Source organism: Arctopsyche grandis, chromosome 4 (assembly GCF_051622035.1).
Source record: "Arctopsyche grandis isolate Sample6627 chromosome 4, ASM5162203v2, whole genome shotgun sequence".
Lineage (NCBI taxonomy): Eukaryota > Metazoa > Arthropoda > Insecta > Trichoptera > Hydropsychidae > Arctopsyche > Arctopsyche grandis.
Genome location: NC_135358.1, coordinates 33,290,718 through 33,309,981, shown reverse-complemented (window position 1 = coordinate 33,309,981; position 19,264 = coordinate 33,290,718). Strand labels below are relative to the sequence as shown.

General features: G+C 35.5%; 2 protein-coding genes across 3 annotated transcripts in view; one reads left to right on the top strand and one right to left on the bottom strand.

The window, feature by feature from the left end:
• The window catches only part of Atg101 (autophagy-related protein 101), a 115,701-nt gene that overhangs the window by 87,025 nt on the left and 9,412 nt on the right, over positions 1 to 19,264 (bottom strand). The window lies entirely within an intron of this gene.
• On the top strand, positions 1,646 to 9,771 carry LOC143911151 (uncharacterized). 2 transcript variants are annotated; one of them, XM_077429915.1, is made up of 2 exons: positions 1,646 to 1,990; positions 7,755 to 9,771. In XM_077429915.1, the coding sequence occupies exon 2, from the start codon at positions 7,756 to 7,758 to the stop codon at positions 9,094 to 9,096; it is 1,341 nt and encodes a 446-aa protein (XP_077286041.1). In that variant the 5' UTR covers positions 1,646 to 1,990; position 7,755; the 3' UTR covers positions 9,097 to 9,771. The 2 variants fall into 2 exon arrangements, with proteins under 2 accessions (XP_077286041.1, XP_077286043.1); XM_077429917.1 differs by lacking the exon at positions 1,646 to 1,990 and adding an exon at positions 6,430 to 6,921 and having other exon boundaries at positions 6,970 to 9,771.

Here is a 19,264-nt window from a genome sequence, read left to right as displayed (position 1 = left end):
TCTATCTTCACTTCGAGAAATATTTCGCAAACATTAAATATAATGTTTTGCGTTTAACAATATTTAAAAAAAATACTGGTGGCGTTTAATACGTCTATTTTGATTTTCCGCGATTCTGGACATATCGACTTAAAATAAGTGAAAACAATTTTTGAATTTAGCCAAACAGAATTAGTGTTTTAGAAGTGAAAATTTGACTTCTGCAACTTTCAAATATAACGGCACATATATGTATACATACATTGTATACATATATATTTCATCAAATATTTTAAACGCTTGAAATTATACATATGTACATCGACTGTTACCGACCAAAAAAAGATAAACAAAAATAAATGTTATTTTTTTTAAATAATATTTATACGCCACGCCGTTCAAATATATGTATTGATATTTTCAACAATCGATTTTGAAATAATTATAAATCGTACATTTTGAAAACGCACAAAAAATACATCTATTAAAAACTACTTGATAATACATATGTATCGAAGATTTTTCGCTACAAAATCAATAATTTACATAGCTTCAAATGGCAATCAGTAATAAAATATTTAGGAGTAACGTTCGATAAAATAATGAGATGGGCACCTCACATTGAGGCAGCGAAATGTAAGGCGATGCGGGGTACATCCTCAATATACCCAATATTAAAGGTCATAGTTCTTTATCAACTCAAAATAAAATAAAATTATATCACACGCTCATATTACCATTATTAACCTATGTTTCAACTGTATGGAATAACGCCTGGAATACTAACCTTTCCAAGCTCCAAATAATACAAAATAAATTTCTAAAAATAATTTATAGCACACCCATACATACATATACATATATACTAACTTGAAAAAACTGCATGCCATGAATAATATTCCATTAGTTACAGACATTACTAACAAACTAACCAGTAGATTCTATGAAAGAATCACTAATAACCGTACTAACACACTTGCGAAGAGTCTCGGTGATTACAACAAAATGTCTATACCCTTTAGGTATAAACACAGATTACCTTAACACAATCTGCTTTAGATCGTCGACTTTAGACAGTCTTTAATTAATATTATGTATTAGATGTATTATGAGCATTCATAAGAATTGTAAATAGATTTTTGAGCTTTTTTTTCCTATTATGCTGTATCAAAAAATTCCATAGTGTCTAACCCGTCAAAGATCTAAAGTAGAGTACCACGAGATAGTATACCAAATTTGGCGGTTCTGAATTGAAGATGGTAGATTTTCCGGATGAATAAACAAACGTGTAGTACATATATTTGAGGTTACCTATATTTTTCAAAAGAATTGTAAATAGGTTTTTCCTACTATGCTGTACATATTAACATTAGAACAATATAATACTATGATTACTAACACAATTAAATTAAAATCGTAAAATAGAAAATGATCAGTAGATCAGCAGCTTTTAAAATATATATAAGATGTTTTGTGAGCTTAATTTTTAGTAATGATAAAAAGCATTTAAAAATCAAAACACGGCTTCAAATCCTTTCTACAAAATACAACGCAAAACCACCATAATATAAAGTAAAAAGGCATCCTTTCGAGGTCGTCAAAGCGTACGTACAAACAATCTGAAAACAAAACCGAAGAAGAGAATCGGCAAAGTTGGCAAAAACGCGATTGCAATTTCGGAGACGTACTCATCATACGCGGTGACGAGTGACGTCGGCGTGCAGTGGTCAATGGTGTTGTGGGCTGAGGTTGAGGATGAGGCTGCGGCTGCGGCCGAGGAGTGAGGAGTGAGGAGTGAGGAGTGAGGAGGTGTTTGTTGGTCAGTACGAGTACCAACGAGTACCACAGTGATGATGCGCCCCCTCCGCGACTCCGTGACGGCGCGGCGTGTCCCTATATAAGAGGCTGCGCCGCGGCCCCGCCACATCACACCACCACCGGACACCGCAGCACCCCATTGGGAATCCGCCACCCGTCACCCTAAACCCGTCTTACACACACACACTAACAGGTAACTACGACGACGACCCCACCGACCCACCCACCCCCAAATGTGCATCCTAAGTGACCAAAGTGCATGATACAGCCATTTCCTGACAAAGTGAACATATCTGTGAATATCTGATATACATACATTTAATATATCGATCGATCTCATTGATCGAACGATGGCTGTATCATATATTTTCGTTTCTTTCGTATTCTATTAGACATATGCAATATACGGGTTGTAATAATTGTAATAACCTTATATATACTACATACACGATTGTTCCGAATCCTCAGTTCAATTGTATGCAAGTTATTTTAAACATTATATTCTACTATGTAGTGTTGGTATTGAAAAGGAATTGATACGTAATTCAAGTTAAAACTTTTATATATTGTATTGCTAAAATAATTATACGCCATTTTGCAGTTCATACAAAATTAAGTATGAAAATGGGAACAAAACTGCATTAAAATCACAATTTAGCCGAGTCCTTTTTTCTCCCATAGAAAACATCATCTTGAAAGTTTTCTACATCAAATTGCATTATTGATAAGTGTTTCAACTAGAAATATAGTGTTCCAAAATAACGTGAATAGATTCTTGAATTTGTTTTGAAAAAAAAAAAACAGTCGTCGCATGCAAAAGTCGACTTATCGATATAAAAGTTTTCACTGCAAATTTAGTCATATTTAAAATTCAATGTTGCTAAAAGTGTTAAAAATTAACTCGAATACAGTTTTCTTTGTCTTGGAATCGCTCAATATCGTCGTCAGCATAGAATGAAAATCCATTAACTGAATGAACCATTGTTTCGAGTAAATTGTGTATAAAGACTTTCACGATGAAATCAGTATGATGATGAGATTTAAAAATAGCTAACATTGTTTTCATTATTGGTAATAATTACTTTACATATCATATATTATAAATAAATATGTTTTTCTCTCAATAGAAAGAAAATTTCACTACTGCAATGTAAATTAATCATGAAAAATTATATCAGATAATAACGGATTTTCATTCTATACAGACATTGAATACATTTCTAAAATATACATATACATACTTAATCTACATACATATACGAGCATGTGTATCTATATTTCATTGTCATTTCAATTCCTAAGAACATACCGTCGAATTAATACCCGAAATAGTTTACGAAGGTCGAATACGTATCATATATATACAATACATACAAAGAACAAAATGTTTCTTTAGAACGATTTGCATAAACATATTATAGATATGCATAAATTAATTAAATCAAATGCCAAACTTTCCTTGCGTAATATCAACGAACTAAAATTTGAATCGAACCAGGAAAAGTCATCTTAAAATATTTTAGCCGAAGAATTTTTGCATCTTTCGTATAAATTAAACGCGTCCTTCGACAAATTCCATCAACAAAAGTGCATTGGAAATAATGCACCGTTTCATCTTCGATGCACGCTGACATTTAAACCGTTAACGACTCGTATTACGAAACGCGCGAAATGTTGAAAACGTTTCCCAACGTGCCGCACACACGTTCGATATTACATTAATTATACACATGCCAAAAAAAAAAGGAATATCGAGCGCTAATATATACGATTAAATCCTTACATAACAAAAGAGAGATGCACTCTAGCAATAAATCTGTAGTTCGCATGTGAAAGCTCAATTTTTTCAAGCGTTATTTTGAAAGTCAAATGGATTTAAGAAAGCTTCCAGCGTCAAGACGATTATGTTTAAATAATTTGTATTCAAAATACGTATATGTATGTATATACAAATTGCAAAATGATGCGGAAGCGATAATAAACGAATGCAAAAATATCCTAAATTTTTCTTGTTGGATTTATATAAAAAAATAAATAAATAAACAAATAAAGCGGAAGTGATTTCTACACTGTATATGTAATTTGTAATTGAAAAGTTTCGTTTGAAATTTTGCGGACCGCGTTGTTTTAGGCCGATCGTCACAGTTTCGATAACAAGGTCGACAGAATCTCTATGTATGTATGTACCTACACAGTACATACGTACATACAATGGCAGAAAAAAAACAGACACGCACAAAATCAGGCGCCTGTTGTAAATGAAGCACAATGGTATAATGAGCCATCGTTGGCATTAACAAAAGACAATTCGTACGATTGATGGTCAATGGTGGTGATTCACCGGTATTATCGTTCAACGGTCGACAAACATACACCATCTTGTTTGATTGCAATATTTTACACCGGGCACAATTTACACTGCTTGTGAAATAGTTTTTGAACTTTTTAACTATTATAATCATATTACATACCCTTTCTTTTGAATTTTTATACTCGTCATTGCCTTAGTAGGAGTTTAAATACGGGTATAAAGCTGCCTATGTACATATGTACATATATTCAAACACTAAATTTCTTCTCATATATGTGCAAACGACTGTATCTATATTCTATACTGTACTTTACTCAGGAAAAAGCTCAAGTTACTATGAACGAGTATATTTATATATGCACATTTATCTGTTCATTGAAAAAACAGCACATCAGATATTATATTTTCATTCAAAGTTGAACGTAATGTCAATACTTTAAATCCGTTTGTAACGTTTTATCAGATTTCCTAAAGACGCATTTCCATAGTCTACGACCCGACGTCGATATCTTATATCATTTCCGGGGCATTTTTTGGCACTGCAAACATTTTTTCACTCTTTACATTCAATAATACAACATTTAACGACGATATTATGACAAATATTACATTGAAAAAATGTTTGAAGACGCGACGTAGCAGACTACGAAAACATACCTTAAGTCAAATTCAAGCGTACGCATTACGGAAAGGATATTAAAACGAGCTTAAGGTATTTCAACAGCGAAATGTGATTATTACCGGTGATCGATCCGACGGCCATGAAAAGGCCGATTAGCATAAATACGTTTACCGCGATCTGAAGCGGTAAAACGGGTCCGGAGAGAAACAAGCTGAATGAAAAGCTTCTCAATTGAATAATTTACAACGTGCACGCGCTATTACGCTATGGCTATAAATTAAGCTCGCTTAGCCCGCAACCGGTCCGGATTGCTCAACACCAGACCCGACCCGACCCGACCCGCCCGGAGATTTCGGCTCCGGACACGGACAAAGAAAACTGGAATCGAAAATAAAATAAAATATTCAAAAAAAAAAAGAAAATGTATCGATAAATGCGTGTACTTGGGTAGGAGTGCGAGCACGCGTTCAAATTATTGTGTAACCGTCTTTCAACTGTTGACCAATATTCGTAACTGTAAACCGCAAACCCGACTGCGACTGGTAAAATAATACCATGTTTCGGTTTTGAATACATTTAAAAAAAACTGGTCGGACATACCTATCTGCCGATCGACGACACTTGACATTGTTTTTACGCGCGCCTATCGATGTTACATAAGTTTCAAACTGATGTAATAATCGCGCGCTATTAAGTAATATTGACTTGTATGCGAAGTTTCGGTTACAGTTAAACCATTAATGAATGAATGAATGCATTATTATTACATGTACTCAACAACCTGTTTCTAATCAAATTTTGATAAAAATTTCCGCATATTTTTAGGCTAATCTGTTTTGAAAACGATAGACATTCAAGGATGTCTTCAAATTAAATTTTAAACAATACTTTTAAAATCATTTGAATTTTTACACGCTTTACATACTATTCGAAGTCGATAATAGTAAAAATGTACATAGTTGAAACCATATTCCATGCAGATATAAAATATTCACAATTCCACCGGTATTTAATTACATGCATTTCCACATTCAAAGCTAATTTAATTTTTTTTACATTAAAAACTATTTTTCTTCACAATTTTTTTAAAATTTCATTTAATCGAAATAGAATAAATATATTTGAAACATCTAATTATAATAACCGACTATTCCAAGGTATTAGTAATCTATGACCGCTCACATTGATCAATTCATTTTTATTTTTTTATTGTCTTACATACAAGTATGTATATAAAACTTTATTAGCATTTGAGCGCCGTCTTCGAGGAATTGGATTATTGGAGTCCTTTCAAGTATAACATTGGCATTTGAGTGTCGTCGGTTTAATGCGACAAATACAAGACTTAATAGGAAAATTGGCGCGGAGACACCGACGAGCGGACAAGCGGACAACTCCCACGTGCATCGGTCAATGTGACGGACATACACACATTAACATATATATGTATATCTACATTATTGACGTTGTAAATAAACAAATCAATTAAAAAGTTTCAATACGACGTCGCACTCAAAAGCGGCACACGTGTAATTCAAATTGCTCGACCGAAAATAAGTCAAAAAATAATTTTCATTTTTTAAACATTGTATAATATATACTATATATATATATATATATATATATATATATATATATATATATATATATATATATATATATATATATATATATATATATATATATATATATATTTTTTAATAATTCGCCTGACAAATATTTGATGAATGGCACATTTCTCAAAGTCACCATCGAACGGCTTCATATTAATATATATATATGTACGATAGCATATGTGTTATTCGCCATATAACTACTATATATTTATTACTTGTCTTGCCGCGATATTTGCCGACGGAGCAACTGTAAAAACAGCAGTATATTACGCCGACGGCGACATTGTACGTATTTAGACAGCACAAATTTAACAAATATGTTTTTTCGTGCGAGAGTTTATTCAATCGCACGTACGATTCGTGTTAACTTATGTATTATATAGGTTGGGAGCGAATGCCGAGCGGCTTAGAGGTTAAATTGGGCTGCATGGAATTTGCATGCATTCGCGACACGCACGAGACGAACGATGCACACGTATCGCAGGAAATTAGCACTCGACACGAATCCGCGACGACCACGTGCCCCGTTTGCAGTGAAAAGGACAAAATTTTAAATGGATTTTTCAACTGGCTGCGTTATAACGCTAAATTACTACGTACGACCTGATTAGTATTTCGTTCAGAGATGCCGATTCGTCATCCTCGCGAATAGACGTAGTTTGGCATAAAAAGCTTCGAAGCGTTCTAATATAATATTGTATAATGTCGATAGTTTACCCAGTTTCGCACGGTTGGGGTTAAAGAACGGCTAGGAAGTGCGTTTGCATCGTTCGCGAATGCAATTATCTCCTAAAAACATAACACAAACGGCGGGAATCGAAACGAGTTCCTCCGGTTAGACAAGCTGCCCGAGAGGTGTTTGAACTTGACACGATCGCCCAGCTCACATAACATCCACACACATGGGCACATACTATCTTCTTACCATTACGTTTTTTTTTTATTTACTTCTCGAAATCGATCATGCAACAGAAACATGATTCGCTCGCACGAAAATAAAAACCCATCCGAAATAACGGGCAAATACGCGATTGCAGAGAGATTGAGTGCACGGGCGCTCCTACGCGAATCGCTTTTGTGATCAGTCTCAATTGGAAGATTAGAGTTGCATCGAACGTTTTGAAAAGGGTCATCTGTCATTGTCACACACACACACACATACGATAATTGCACATGTCCGCAATGTCATTCTAACATTGGCCTTCGTCTCGACAATAACTTTCTAATGTGGCCGAACGAAAGTATGGAAGATATGTACATATGTAGTCGGAATTGCGCCCTTAGGAGACGACTACGCTCGCAACTACTTCAATTGGACAACGAGCGGGCCCTCATTACATCTTATTGCTAATATCCGTTTCTTGTATGGTCGTCTGGCATTAACTCTTGTGTTTTATGTTGTTCGCAGGATGAAGATGTTATTATTGTCCCTGGCATTCTTAGCCGTCGCCTATGGTATGCCATTGGCGGGAGAGGCTGAAGTACCAGCCATCAACGATGGCTACTCGTCGGTGTCCGAGGAAAAGCCAATAGCCGCTGCCGAGGTATCGGTCAAGTCAGCGGAAGAACCCGAAAATGCGATCAAAAACGAAGCTCCCATTCCTGCTGCAGTGGAAAAATCTGAACCAGCACCCAAAGCTGAAGAAAGTCCAGCTGCTCCAGAAAAGAAAAAAGAGGAAGAAAATAAAGTAGAAGAGAAAAAAGTAGAAGAAAAGAAAGAAGAGGTAAAGGCCGAAGAAAAACCAGCCGAAGACAAGCCAGCCGAAAAAGTAGAAGAAAAAGTAGCCGAGGCCCCTAAAGAGGAAGTAAAACCAGCCAAAGAAGCTGAGAAGGAAGCTCCCAAGGAAGAAGTTAAAGTAGCCGAAAAAATTGTCGATGTCATTGAAGCTGCTAAAACCCCAGCTGCCATTGCCGAAGAACCGATCGCCTCTGATTCGAAATCTGTGATCCCAATCAACGCTGAGCCTGCAGCAGCAGCAGCAGTAGTAGCAGCAGCAGTAGCTCCGGCCGAAAAGAAAGAGGAAGCAGCCCCAGAACCAGCCATCAAAGTTGTCGAAGAGCCAGCACCAGCGGTCGAAAAACCCAAAGAGGAGAAACCCGCCGAAAGTACACCAGAGAAGCGCGAAGTAGTCAAAGAGGATGCTCCAAAACCAGCCGAAGACAAGCCCGAAGAACCAGCCGTAATCAAGGAGGAGAAAAAAGTTGAAGAGCCGGCCAAGAGCGACGAGCCCGCCAAGCCCGCCGAAGTAAAACCAGTGGAGCCAGCAAAGGAAGAAAAAGCCGCAGCCCCCGTCGAAGCTATTCCTAAAGTTGCCATCGCCGCCGAAGACGAAGCCGTCCGAGTAGTGAGAGACACAGAAGAAGAAAAGATTCCAGAGGTAGCACCAATCGCCGACGCCAAGTCATCAGAATCCTCCGAAGAAGTCAAGAAAGAAGAAGAGAAACCAGTGGCACCCATCGAAGCCGTAAAGGAAGAAAAGAAAGAAGTAGCCGCAGAGCCAGCGAAGGAAGCCGAGAGCAGCAACGAGTCCGTATCAAAGGAAGAGAAGAAAGACTCGAGCGAAGAGAGCACCCCAAGCAAAAGAGAAGTAGAAGCCGAATCTAAGCCACTAGCCGACGAACCCAAATCAGCAGAGAGTTCAGAAGAGAAGTCAGCGAGTTCGGAAGACAAGAGCAACGAGTCAGCGGAGGGAGAGAAGGCGAAGAGCGCCGATGAAAAGTCACAAGAAGCATCCAGCGAGAGCTCCTAAGGGCGAGTGGAGGGCGGAGTCGCCGGGGGCCCCGTCGCAGCAGCTCCCACCTACTTAAACCAGCCGACGGGGAGTCCGCGCGACCGCCCGCGCCTCGCCCCTTCATTCTGTAACTTCGAGTCATTTTAGCACACATGAGCGTATGCTCCGTACGCCTGCCCATCTACATATTTATATATATATGTAATAACAACCACTCACAACAAACAGCCAGTTCATATGTATTTCGGGCAACGGCCATATATACATACATACATATGTAAACCGACCGGTTTGGACTTTACCACGAAGTGACAATCGATTAATTGGAAAATTTCGCTAAGGACTCTAATTCCATCTCATCAACAAACAGCAAATCAACGACAACAATGAATATATGTCATATGTGTATGTGTGTGTGTATGTATGTACACGTGCGTGTGTGTATGTGTGAGTGAGAGTGTGTGTGTTTGTGTATGTGTGTGCGTGTGTGTATGTTATGTGTGATTGTTCGGTTGTGTGAGGGCGTGAATGTGTTGTGATGTCGTTAAGTTATATCAATCGACATCACTATATCTGTCACTGCAACAATCAACTGTCATTTATACATAAACATAAGGTTATGCATTGCGTTGTAACTATTTTCCAGTGTAAGTTATTTTAAGTAAAGCTTTGAAATAAAAATTCGTTTTAAAAGTATATCCTTTCATTTGAATTTTCAACCCGCTAAACACCACACGAATGGACGCACATATTGTCTGTTTTTTTTTTCTTCTATTTGAACTATTGACTCCAAACAAACAACATTATCATTTTTTATCGAATGGCATGTCGCGCACCATAATCAACACACTCTACATAAATAAAAAACATTCAAATAATTACCATTGTAATATTACTAATATGTAAACTATGCGGTTAAATAAATAACCGATTAAAATACTATACAACTTTCCGACCCACAAAAATGAATGCCTAAAGATTAGTAAGTAAGCTTCACTCTGTCAGTTCAGTGACATCCTTTCCCGTCAAAAAAATGTGATCTGATTTTGAACCATTTCCACTCTTCAAATCGATTTGATATCTTACCAACATACGGGGGTTAGCTAACATTAAAGTGAGCTAATTTCTCCGACATGAAGCTACAGAAGATTAATCACTAACGAACTCATTAAAATTTACATCGGAATCTTGTGTCAGATCGAAGCGATGGCAGCTAGCTATCCATACTCGCATTTATGCCACCCCATTGCAAATATTATAGATAAAACAGCGGGGAAAAGCTACTTTTTTCACTATCTATATTTATTTTAATTGCATTTTACTAATCACCCACCAAATACCTGATTTGTAGAAAATTGCAAAACAGCTCAAGATTGCGCTTCTAAGACACACACTTACATATATACAATATCAAAAACAAAAATAATTACACTATTACAATAATTATTATTTATTTACATATATGTACATTGGGAAAGGCGGCATAGCCGTTATCGGGATGTCCCTGAGCGACATCTATGGTATTAAACATGTACATATATAAATTTTGAAATCATATTCAAATAGCCGGTAGGTAGGATTGTTTTGCCAATTCGATGAGAAGCCGTTCCAACTCTGATAGGAAACGATCGACTTGTAGTCACAAATATCCAAGTCTGACCAGCAGCATTGAAGAGTATACTCAGAATAAATTATTTTCAATCGCAATCAGCTCACGAGATCGAAACCCGCGACCTCTCGGTGCTTAGTTTCGACGCAACCACCGAGCCACGCTGCTGGCATGGCTTGATTGGATTCAGACTTTTCTAAGATCAGTCGACTGATATGTATTGACGTAATTCGCTTAATATTTCGAAATGAGTTATTAAGCGATAATCTATGATAGTTGATTAGATGAAAAAATGCCCACTAGTACACATACTAAGAAAAGTAATTCAACAACATATCAAGTACATTTGTAGGGCAGACCATTATACAATTTTTCTTTACCTAAAGATCCAACGGCAAAATTTTCTATCATGCACATGTATGTACACGTACATATGTATTTATGTGGGTGGGTATAAAAAAAAACTAGACAGTGTCACAACTCAAAACGGAGCAAAAGGCTCAAGCCACAAAACTATCCATAAGCCCATTATTACAAATGCAATCTTACCACATAATCCTAAAAAACGATTACCCAACAAATCTACGCACACAAAACACTGAAAACCATTCAAAGGTGGCCCTGCTGAAAAATCGCACACTTTGAGCGACACGGTCAGTGGATAAGAATAATAATCACAATGCAATTAAAATGATTCGATTTATAACAATAAATCGCAATGCGTATTTTGCATTTGTATCATTTTCAAATGCGTAAAAATACAAACACACACAAGACACGCAATATGTATAACGTGGCTGGTGAATGGGACAATTTGTCTCCACTCGATATTTACATACACACATACATATGTATGTAATGTAATGTAATACGTAATTAGTGTAGGTACGCAGTTGACGTCTGTTTTGTGTATGGACACGCCAGCCGGTCCCAAGTCCGGCTAATCAAACAAAATTACAAAAATTAATTTCGTTGAGTAATTTAATCAATACACACATACATACATACACATACCCCCCACACGTGTACATACATACATATGTACATATGTATGTATATACATACTTGAGCAATTTAGTCTGTTTACGAAAGCGTAAACAATTCAATGTAACGAAATCTATAATAAAAAAAAATCAGACATGGCCGTATCACTATTGCGGTCTCGATCCCGAATTGCACTATAGTACATAGGATGACGAAATGCAATAAATAAATAGCAAATGCACACGATTCGGATAGACGGACGAACGGTGACAAAAGGTGCAACTAACCAGTGTTGTGCAAAATTCTGAAAGAAATTGTGTACTGGTGAATGTTTTATTTATAGGTAAAAGAAAATCTATCGGTTTTTATTATTATTGTATGCTATAATGTACAATTCCGTTGCTAGAGAAGGATCATTGCAATAAAATTTTGACTCATTTAGACATACTCAATTTAATAATTGATTACTGACTTCGAACGGTCAATTATACGTTGGTACTTTAATTGAACATAATGAAATGATTTTTAAAAGCTTGGTAGATCTGTTACGAGTTATAGGAATTGCAATTTACCGTCAAATTTCAAAAACCCGCTAAATGATTTCTCCTACTACCGGTATACCAGTATTAACCGATAAACGAAAAAATATTTTCGTGGATTAAATATAAAACTGAATGTGGTTAGTTTTCCTAAAAACTTTAACCTATCGTAAATGAATGAAATAATTCTCAGATAAAAAATGTCATACATGCATTAAAATAAATTCGCAAAATAAATAATTTTATTTTTTAACCAATCATATTTATTTAAAGTTCGGACCATTTATTCGAAAGGGTCGATCATAATTTGAAACAACCGTCTGATCGCATTCATTACGATTTGGTCGGTCTGTGTTGCCGGTGAATTAACGAATTTAAAATTGCCACATTTAATATTGAAAATAAACTAATCCAGAATACGCCATTTGCATCGATTTTAATGTATGTATTTATATGTAATTAATTCGCGATAAAATGGTGTCCGGTAAAATCGCCGGTTAACTTTAAAATTCACCGGCATGTTTACCTGTTGTGAAATTTTGACGATTTACCGGTATTGCAATATCCCTAGTTAGTTCCATGAAATTCCTGCCCGTCAAAAATTGGTGATCTGATTTTGAACCACTTCCACTCCTTCGACTATATTTCGCTTCGATATTTTACCGAAATACGGGGATTAGCTAAAATTAATCCAAGCTTATGTCGCCGGCATGAAGCTAGAGTAGTTTGAACATTAACGAAGTCGTTAAAAGACCGAAGCGATGACAGCTAGCTATCCAAACGTGGCTTTATACCGCCCCTTCACAACTCAATTAAACAGTGGTGAAAGTTACTATTTTCACGTGAATGATTTTCTAACTTTATAGAAGACATTTTTTTTTAATTCATACTTATTCATGCGTAGACGAGTCGCTCGGCGGTAAAAAAATTGAACGCATGAAAATACTATTTTAAAAATTCTAAATATGGCGACGTCAAAGGGATTGAAAATATGTATATCATACATATGTATATGTACGCAACAAAAATCGAGGCGAACGTAAAAAAAGTTCGATTTGATTTGGTTAGATGTATATAATGATAAGATAGCGGAGACGGGACATAAACGAGTCCCAGAAAAACTAGTCGAATGGCCACGTCTACTCTTATAGCCTCCGGCATGCAACAGGTTAGAGCTGGCGCCAAAGAAAACGCCGACCTTAGGACTAAAAATAGCAGTGGATACATCGGGATGAAGATATTTCTGCAACGTGTCTTAGAAATTCACTAAGGATGTGCCGTCAAAAGGTCAATAATTTAAAAACAAAGTGAAGATAATCATCAATTCAAATTTAATCATTACGTTTGATTGTACATATATACATACATATGTAGTAGACGCAAGCTCTGAAAAGTTTTTCAACAAGTATTGCAACCTCTCAGTGTTAATGCTTAACACTGAGAGGTTGTCGGGTTCGATCCCTTGGGTAGACCTCGAATGAAAAGAATTTATTCCGAGTATTATCTGTAGTGCTGCCGGTCAGACTTGGACATTTGTGACACCAAGTCGATCGTTTCCTATCAGATTTGGCAATTTATTGAAACACTCCTCATCAAATTGGCCAAAACCATTCTACCCACTATGTTACCACTATTTGAATATAATTTCAAAATTTATTTATGTACAAGTTTAATACCATAGATGTCGCTCAGGGGCAACCCGATAAAGACATCATGTGAAGATATAAAATTGGGTCCATCGGCTATGCCGTCTTTCCCAATGTACATATTTATGTAAATAAATAATAATTATTTTAATATTGTAATTATTTTTGCTTTTGAATTGTATGTACTTATGTATGTAAGTATGTTTCTAGTAATTTAGTGGCGTGAGAAAATATAAAATTGAGTCATCGACTCAAAGTATAAATAAATAGCACAAAATTAAAATTAGAAGTAATAAATCGATCTGATGATCACATTCCTTATTACTAGAGGTAGGATAGTCACCGTGCTATCCATTGTTCGGCAAACCTTTAACAATGCATTTACAACCTTTGAACAATATACGGCCCCCTCAGGCTCCGGTGACTACTTATTACAATAAGTAAATAAAGGAAGTATGTTTAACAAAGCTTGTAATAAGGAAGCTGAAAAAAGCTTGTAATAAAAAATACAGTATGATTTACAAACTAAGGTATATTTATACTAGCACAGCACGTAACCAGCAGTACGAAAAGTATTCGTTGGTACATTTTGAATGGAAACATTCATGTCTAACGTGGCGTAGACGTAACAGCAGTAGCCGACAAAATCTATTCATACTATACAGCAGTAAAACTGTGTGCTGTGTGTAAAAAGTGGTGGTGTGAGTAGAGTTTAGACATTCAGTCGAAGCAGAGAAAAAAATGACAAAAAATTTATAATCATTAAATATTTACTAGTTGTTTTACCCGGCTTCGCTCAGTATTTGCAATATAAAAAGCTTAAACATGGCGAATATAATAGTAAATATCCAGTTGTTTTTTTATTAAATGTATTTGAATCGAAAAACATAAATATTTAACCATATCGAATCGAATTTTGCTTTTTCAGAACACAATGAACAATGTTGATAATTTGTTAAGAATAAAGTCATTTTCCTTGTATGAAACGTAACTAAAAATATTTTAAGTTCATTTTTTTGGAAAAAAATAAATATGTAGAGGGGGGGGGGGTTAGCTTCCTGGTGCCCCACCTGCTTTTAAAGTCCGCCGCACACCTGGGTATAGGTATGTAGATCATGTCGCGTAAAGCGTTATTCGCAGCAGCGAATAAAACATTTGCAAGACATTTGTGGACAAATTTGCAGCATTTTTATACGAATGAGCGAAATTCGAGATGCTGAAAACTAGAAAATTGCGAGAAATGGGTAAAGATTGCCAATTTGTTGGAACCGTTGCAATGAAAATCAGATAAATTGGCAAACTCTGAGAGGAAACGATCGACCTGGAGTCACAAACGGGGTCTGGCCAGCAGCAATCAGTGGGACACTATGTTCGAAAGCATATACAGTACACTCTCAATTATCCGGGCTAATGCTGGGGAGGGTGGGCACGGATAATTGAAAAACACGGATAATCCGAATCATCAAATTTTGACTTGGTTTCGAGTATGATATCATATTAACAACACAAATTTTTGTTTCATAATTTTAATGCTTATTATTTATTAAGAAAAACGCTTATAGTTAAGCAGATGTGTGCCGTTAGTACCTTTAGTTCGTACTACTGTTGCCAAAATATAAAAAAAAATCTAGTCAACCAGCCAGACCAAGCATTTACATAAGTTGTCTACTAATCCTAATTTTTCATGGAAAAACTTGGCCGTTTCCATACACATTTCACCGCCAATTGGTATTCCTTCTGCTCATATTCGTATCTTGACATTTTCATACTTTTTCGTTTCGAAGGACCTGCAGAACTATCACAATTTCTCGCGAACGCCTCTAACTTATTTTTTTGTTCAACTATATTTCGAACAGGTATGTAAATCTGAAATATTTTCCAGTTAATAGCAAAGAAATTAATTTCACACACAACCAGTGGCGGACTGGCCATACAAGCGAACATGCCCGATGGCATGTGGGCCCCACTATCTGTTAGAAAATATGGGCCCTCAGTAAAATTAAATAACTTTTAACTATTTCACGTGTGTAAAAATTTAAACGATATTGCAACTTTGGGACCTAAAGTTTGGGTATTTCAACAAAACAAATTTCTTACGATATCCACAAATAACTAATACCTGCTTTAACAGCCCAGGGATCGGTTAACTTTTTTTATTAGGCTCGAAATGTAAGTTTCAACATTTGCGTGGGCCCTTTTGCCGGGCCCATTTCCAACGTCAATATTATGTATATACCATTACCTATGTAACAACTATTTACTGAAATAAAAATGGGAATAAACAAATTTTCGTGAATAATATAAACTGAATTGCTTAAAACAATTTTTATAGGACGACTCATCATCAACCAGCGATTTAAATTTACTTCATACTTTCAAAATAACATTTGATTATACTTCGATGATATAGTAAGATTTAAATACACAATTTTAAACAGTTTCCGAATATAAAATCTATTCCTAATCTAGACACATCCATGTAAATAGAAATATAGGATAGGGGCCCCCTCCCCAAAATCCCGATTTTCGATTAACATTAATTGAAAATATTATGCATTTTTTTCAGGGACGTAATTTGGGGGGGGGCATAGAGGGGCACTCGCCTAAATTAAGGAATAGTGTGAATTTAGAAAATATGAATTTAATGATTAATGAGATACTATGGATCTATAAATGCTACGTTTATTTCTTATGTATGTTACTTTTGGGTAACTAATAAAATAATCGCTGCTATGTGCTTTGAAAAAAAACAAAACAAAACTTTATCTAATGTTATTACGTACATATAGATAAAGTGAAAAGACAGTCGGTAGAAATTAAGTTAATTGATAGTTTTTTGGTGACTCAGTTTGATGGTCGATTAATGTTGACCATGTAAAGATTTGTGGAAAAAATTTTCGCCTGTGGCGCTTTTTTCTCTTTTTATTACATAATATTTTTATATAATTACTTTTTCAAAAATAAGCTTATTTTTTTCATATTTTATAACTCAATAAGGTAAAAGCCGTAAGGTAAAAAGTAAAAGCCGCTTTTATGCCGCATTCTATCTACCTAGGACAAGGGTTAAAACGAAATATACAATGTAATTTATGGATCTATTTTGCTTTTGCCATTTTTCTTGTACCTAAATTTCTTTATTCCCATTTTTGAAAATTCTGTTATATGGGGGGGGGGGGGGACAAATTTTATTAACCCTGGGTGGGCCCCCTTTGACTCCTGGCATGTACAGATTTCAGTCCCAGTCCGCCACTGCACACAACGTATTATAATGATCAACGTATTATAATAATGATCTTTTTATTAATCTAGAAAAATGCTCTATTTTAAATTTCACTAGAAATAAGTCAATTATTACTAATCAATATCAATTAAATCATTCAATCCTTAACACGTCATCTTCTATTAAGGATCTTGGTGTAATACTCAATAATAAACTAGATTTCTCTGAACATATTTCTTTTATTACCAACAAAGCATTTAAATCTCTTGGATTCCTACTCCGCTCAACAAAACCCTTTGATCCCATATTAATTGTATTGAGAAAGTTCAACTTAAATTTATTAAATCCTTACGCTACCTTTTTCCTACCTATACCCATTCTACTGTTTCCGACATTTTAAAAATCCTTTCTTTAAACAATCTTTCTGTCAGGCGACGACATTCTGATGCTATATTCTTCTTTAAGCTCATAAATGGTTTCCTTGATTGTTCTGATTTACTGAATAAGGTTAATTTCAGAATCCCAGTTCGATACTCTAGACGCGTTGCACTCTTTTCACTTGATCCTTTCAGTACTAATTCCCAAAAATATTTTTATCTGCAGCGCGTTTATCGTATGTTTAACGGGGAGCTGAATGAGGTTGATCTGTTTGGTATTTCCCTACATCAATTCAGGTCTAACATCAAGAGAATCTTGACCGATTGATTCATTTTTTCTCCTATTCTATTTTTCCAATATTTCCATTATTTTTATACTTTAGTTTAGTTATGTAATGTGCTATTTAATCATATTATAGCTTTCATTCTTTTCCTTTTCATTTGTTTATTTTGTATTTACCTTTTTCATTTGTTTTTTATATTTGTAAATTTCAATTTCTTCTTATATTCTATCTTATAACCTTTTCCAAATATTTTAATACTATAGTTTAATTATGCAATGTACTACATATTTTGTCATGCCTTTATTCTTTACTTTTTAATTTGTTTTCCTTATATTTATCTTTTTCATTTTTGTAAAAATCTATTATTGGACTCGGATGTTACATATATTATTTATTTACTTTTTGTTTTTTTTATACCTATCTCTGTACATCCTGTCTGTTGATTTTTCAATTAATAAAATAAAAATAATTGATAATAATTAAACATACGTACATATGTTCGAAAAAATCTGCACTGAATACACGCACTTGTTACCTCTTCGATGATCAAAAGCCACCGAAAGAATTGACGCAATAGTAAAATAAATTTAATAAAAAATGACTTCTTAAACGAAGACCATGTGATACGTAAAGGAGGTTTGTAAAAAGGATGTCACACGAAAATATTTCTGTGTGACATCATTTGTTTCAAATAACACGCATGTTTACGGTCGCAATCAGTCGGTGCGTCTCATTATCATATAAGAAAAAAATTTAATTAGTTTTAAAAAATTAATTATTATTTTTCAAGCACGGATAATCAAGAGTACATTGTATGTTAACCGCAAGTCCACACTGCTGGTTTAATGATGGATAAAAATCATTCATGCCAGGAATCGTTATGTCGTAAAGGCGAAATAAAAAATGAAGCAGGTTCAAGTGGACCTTCTCAGGTTACATACATACATACACACGTAAGTCTTTTGAGTCGAGTCGAAAAACAAATGGAAAAGTGTATGGAAGTGCAACTTCATCCTCTACATACATACTTCAGCTATAACGATTTCATTAAAAGGCTCGTTGTGTCTGCCGCACACAGTATAGCTTTATTACGCACACAACAAAGTATCGGCGGAAAGTGAATAAGACCTGATCGGAAGTACATCAGGTACGAGGGGCCGGATCAGTAGTTGTAAGAACAGCATAATAATTGCGCCGGAACAAGGGGCAGTCACGCAGAGCTGGATGCCACCGCCTCGGGCAACAACAGGTTAACGTCCTCTATTCGATCCTCGACAGATAGCGAATTACTTCATCAAACGTGAAGACTTACCTCTCTAACTAAAATGATGGAACTATGTACTCGAACAGTACCCAGAACTTTAACGCTTTGAGTGCTGGCGTCTTTTTCGCCACGCCGAAAATTTCGCCAACATTTCCAACTAGAATTATTTAGAAATCTAATAGAAAGCAGGTATAAAAATTATAGCTAATCCAAATAAACCCTAGATCACCACCCTAGATAACTACCGCCCAGGATTTCGAGTT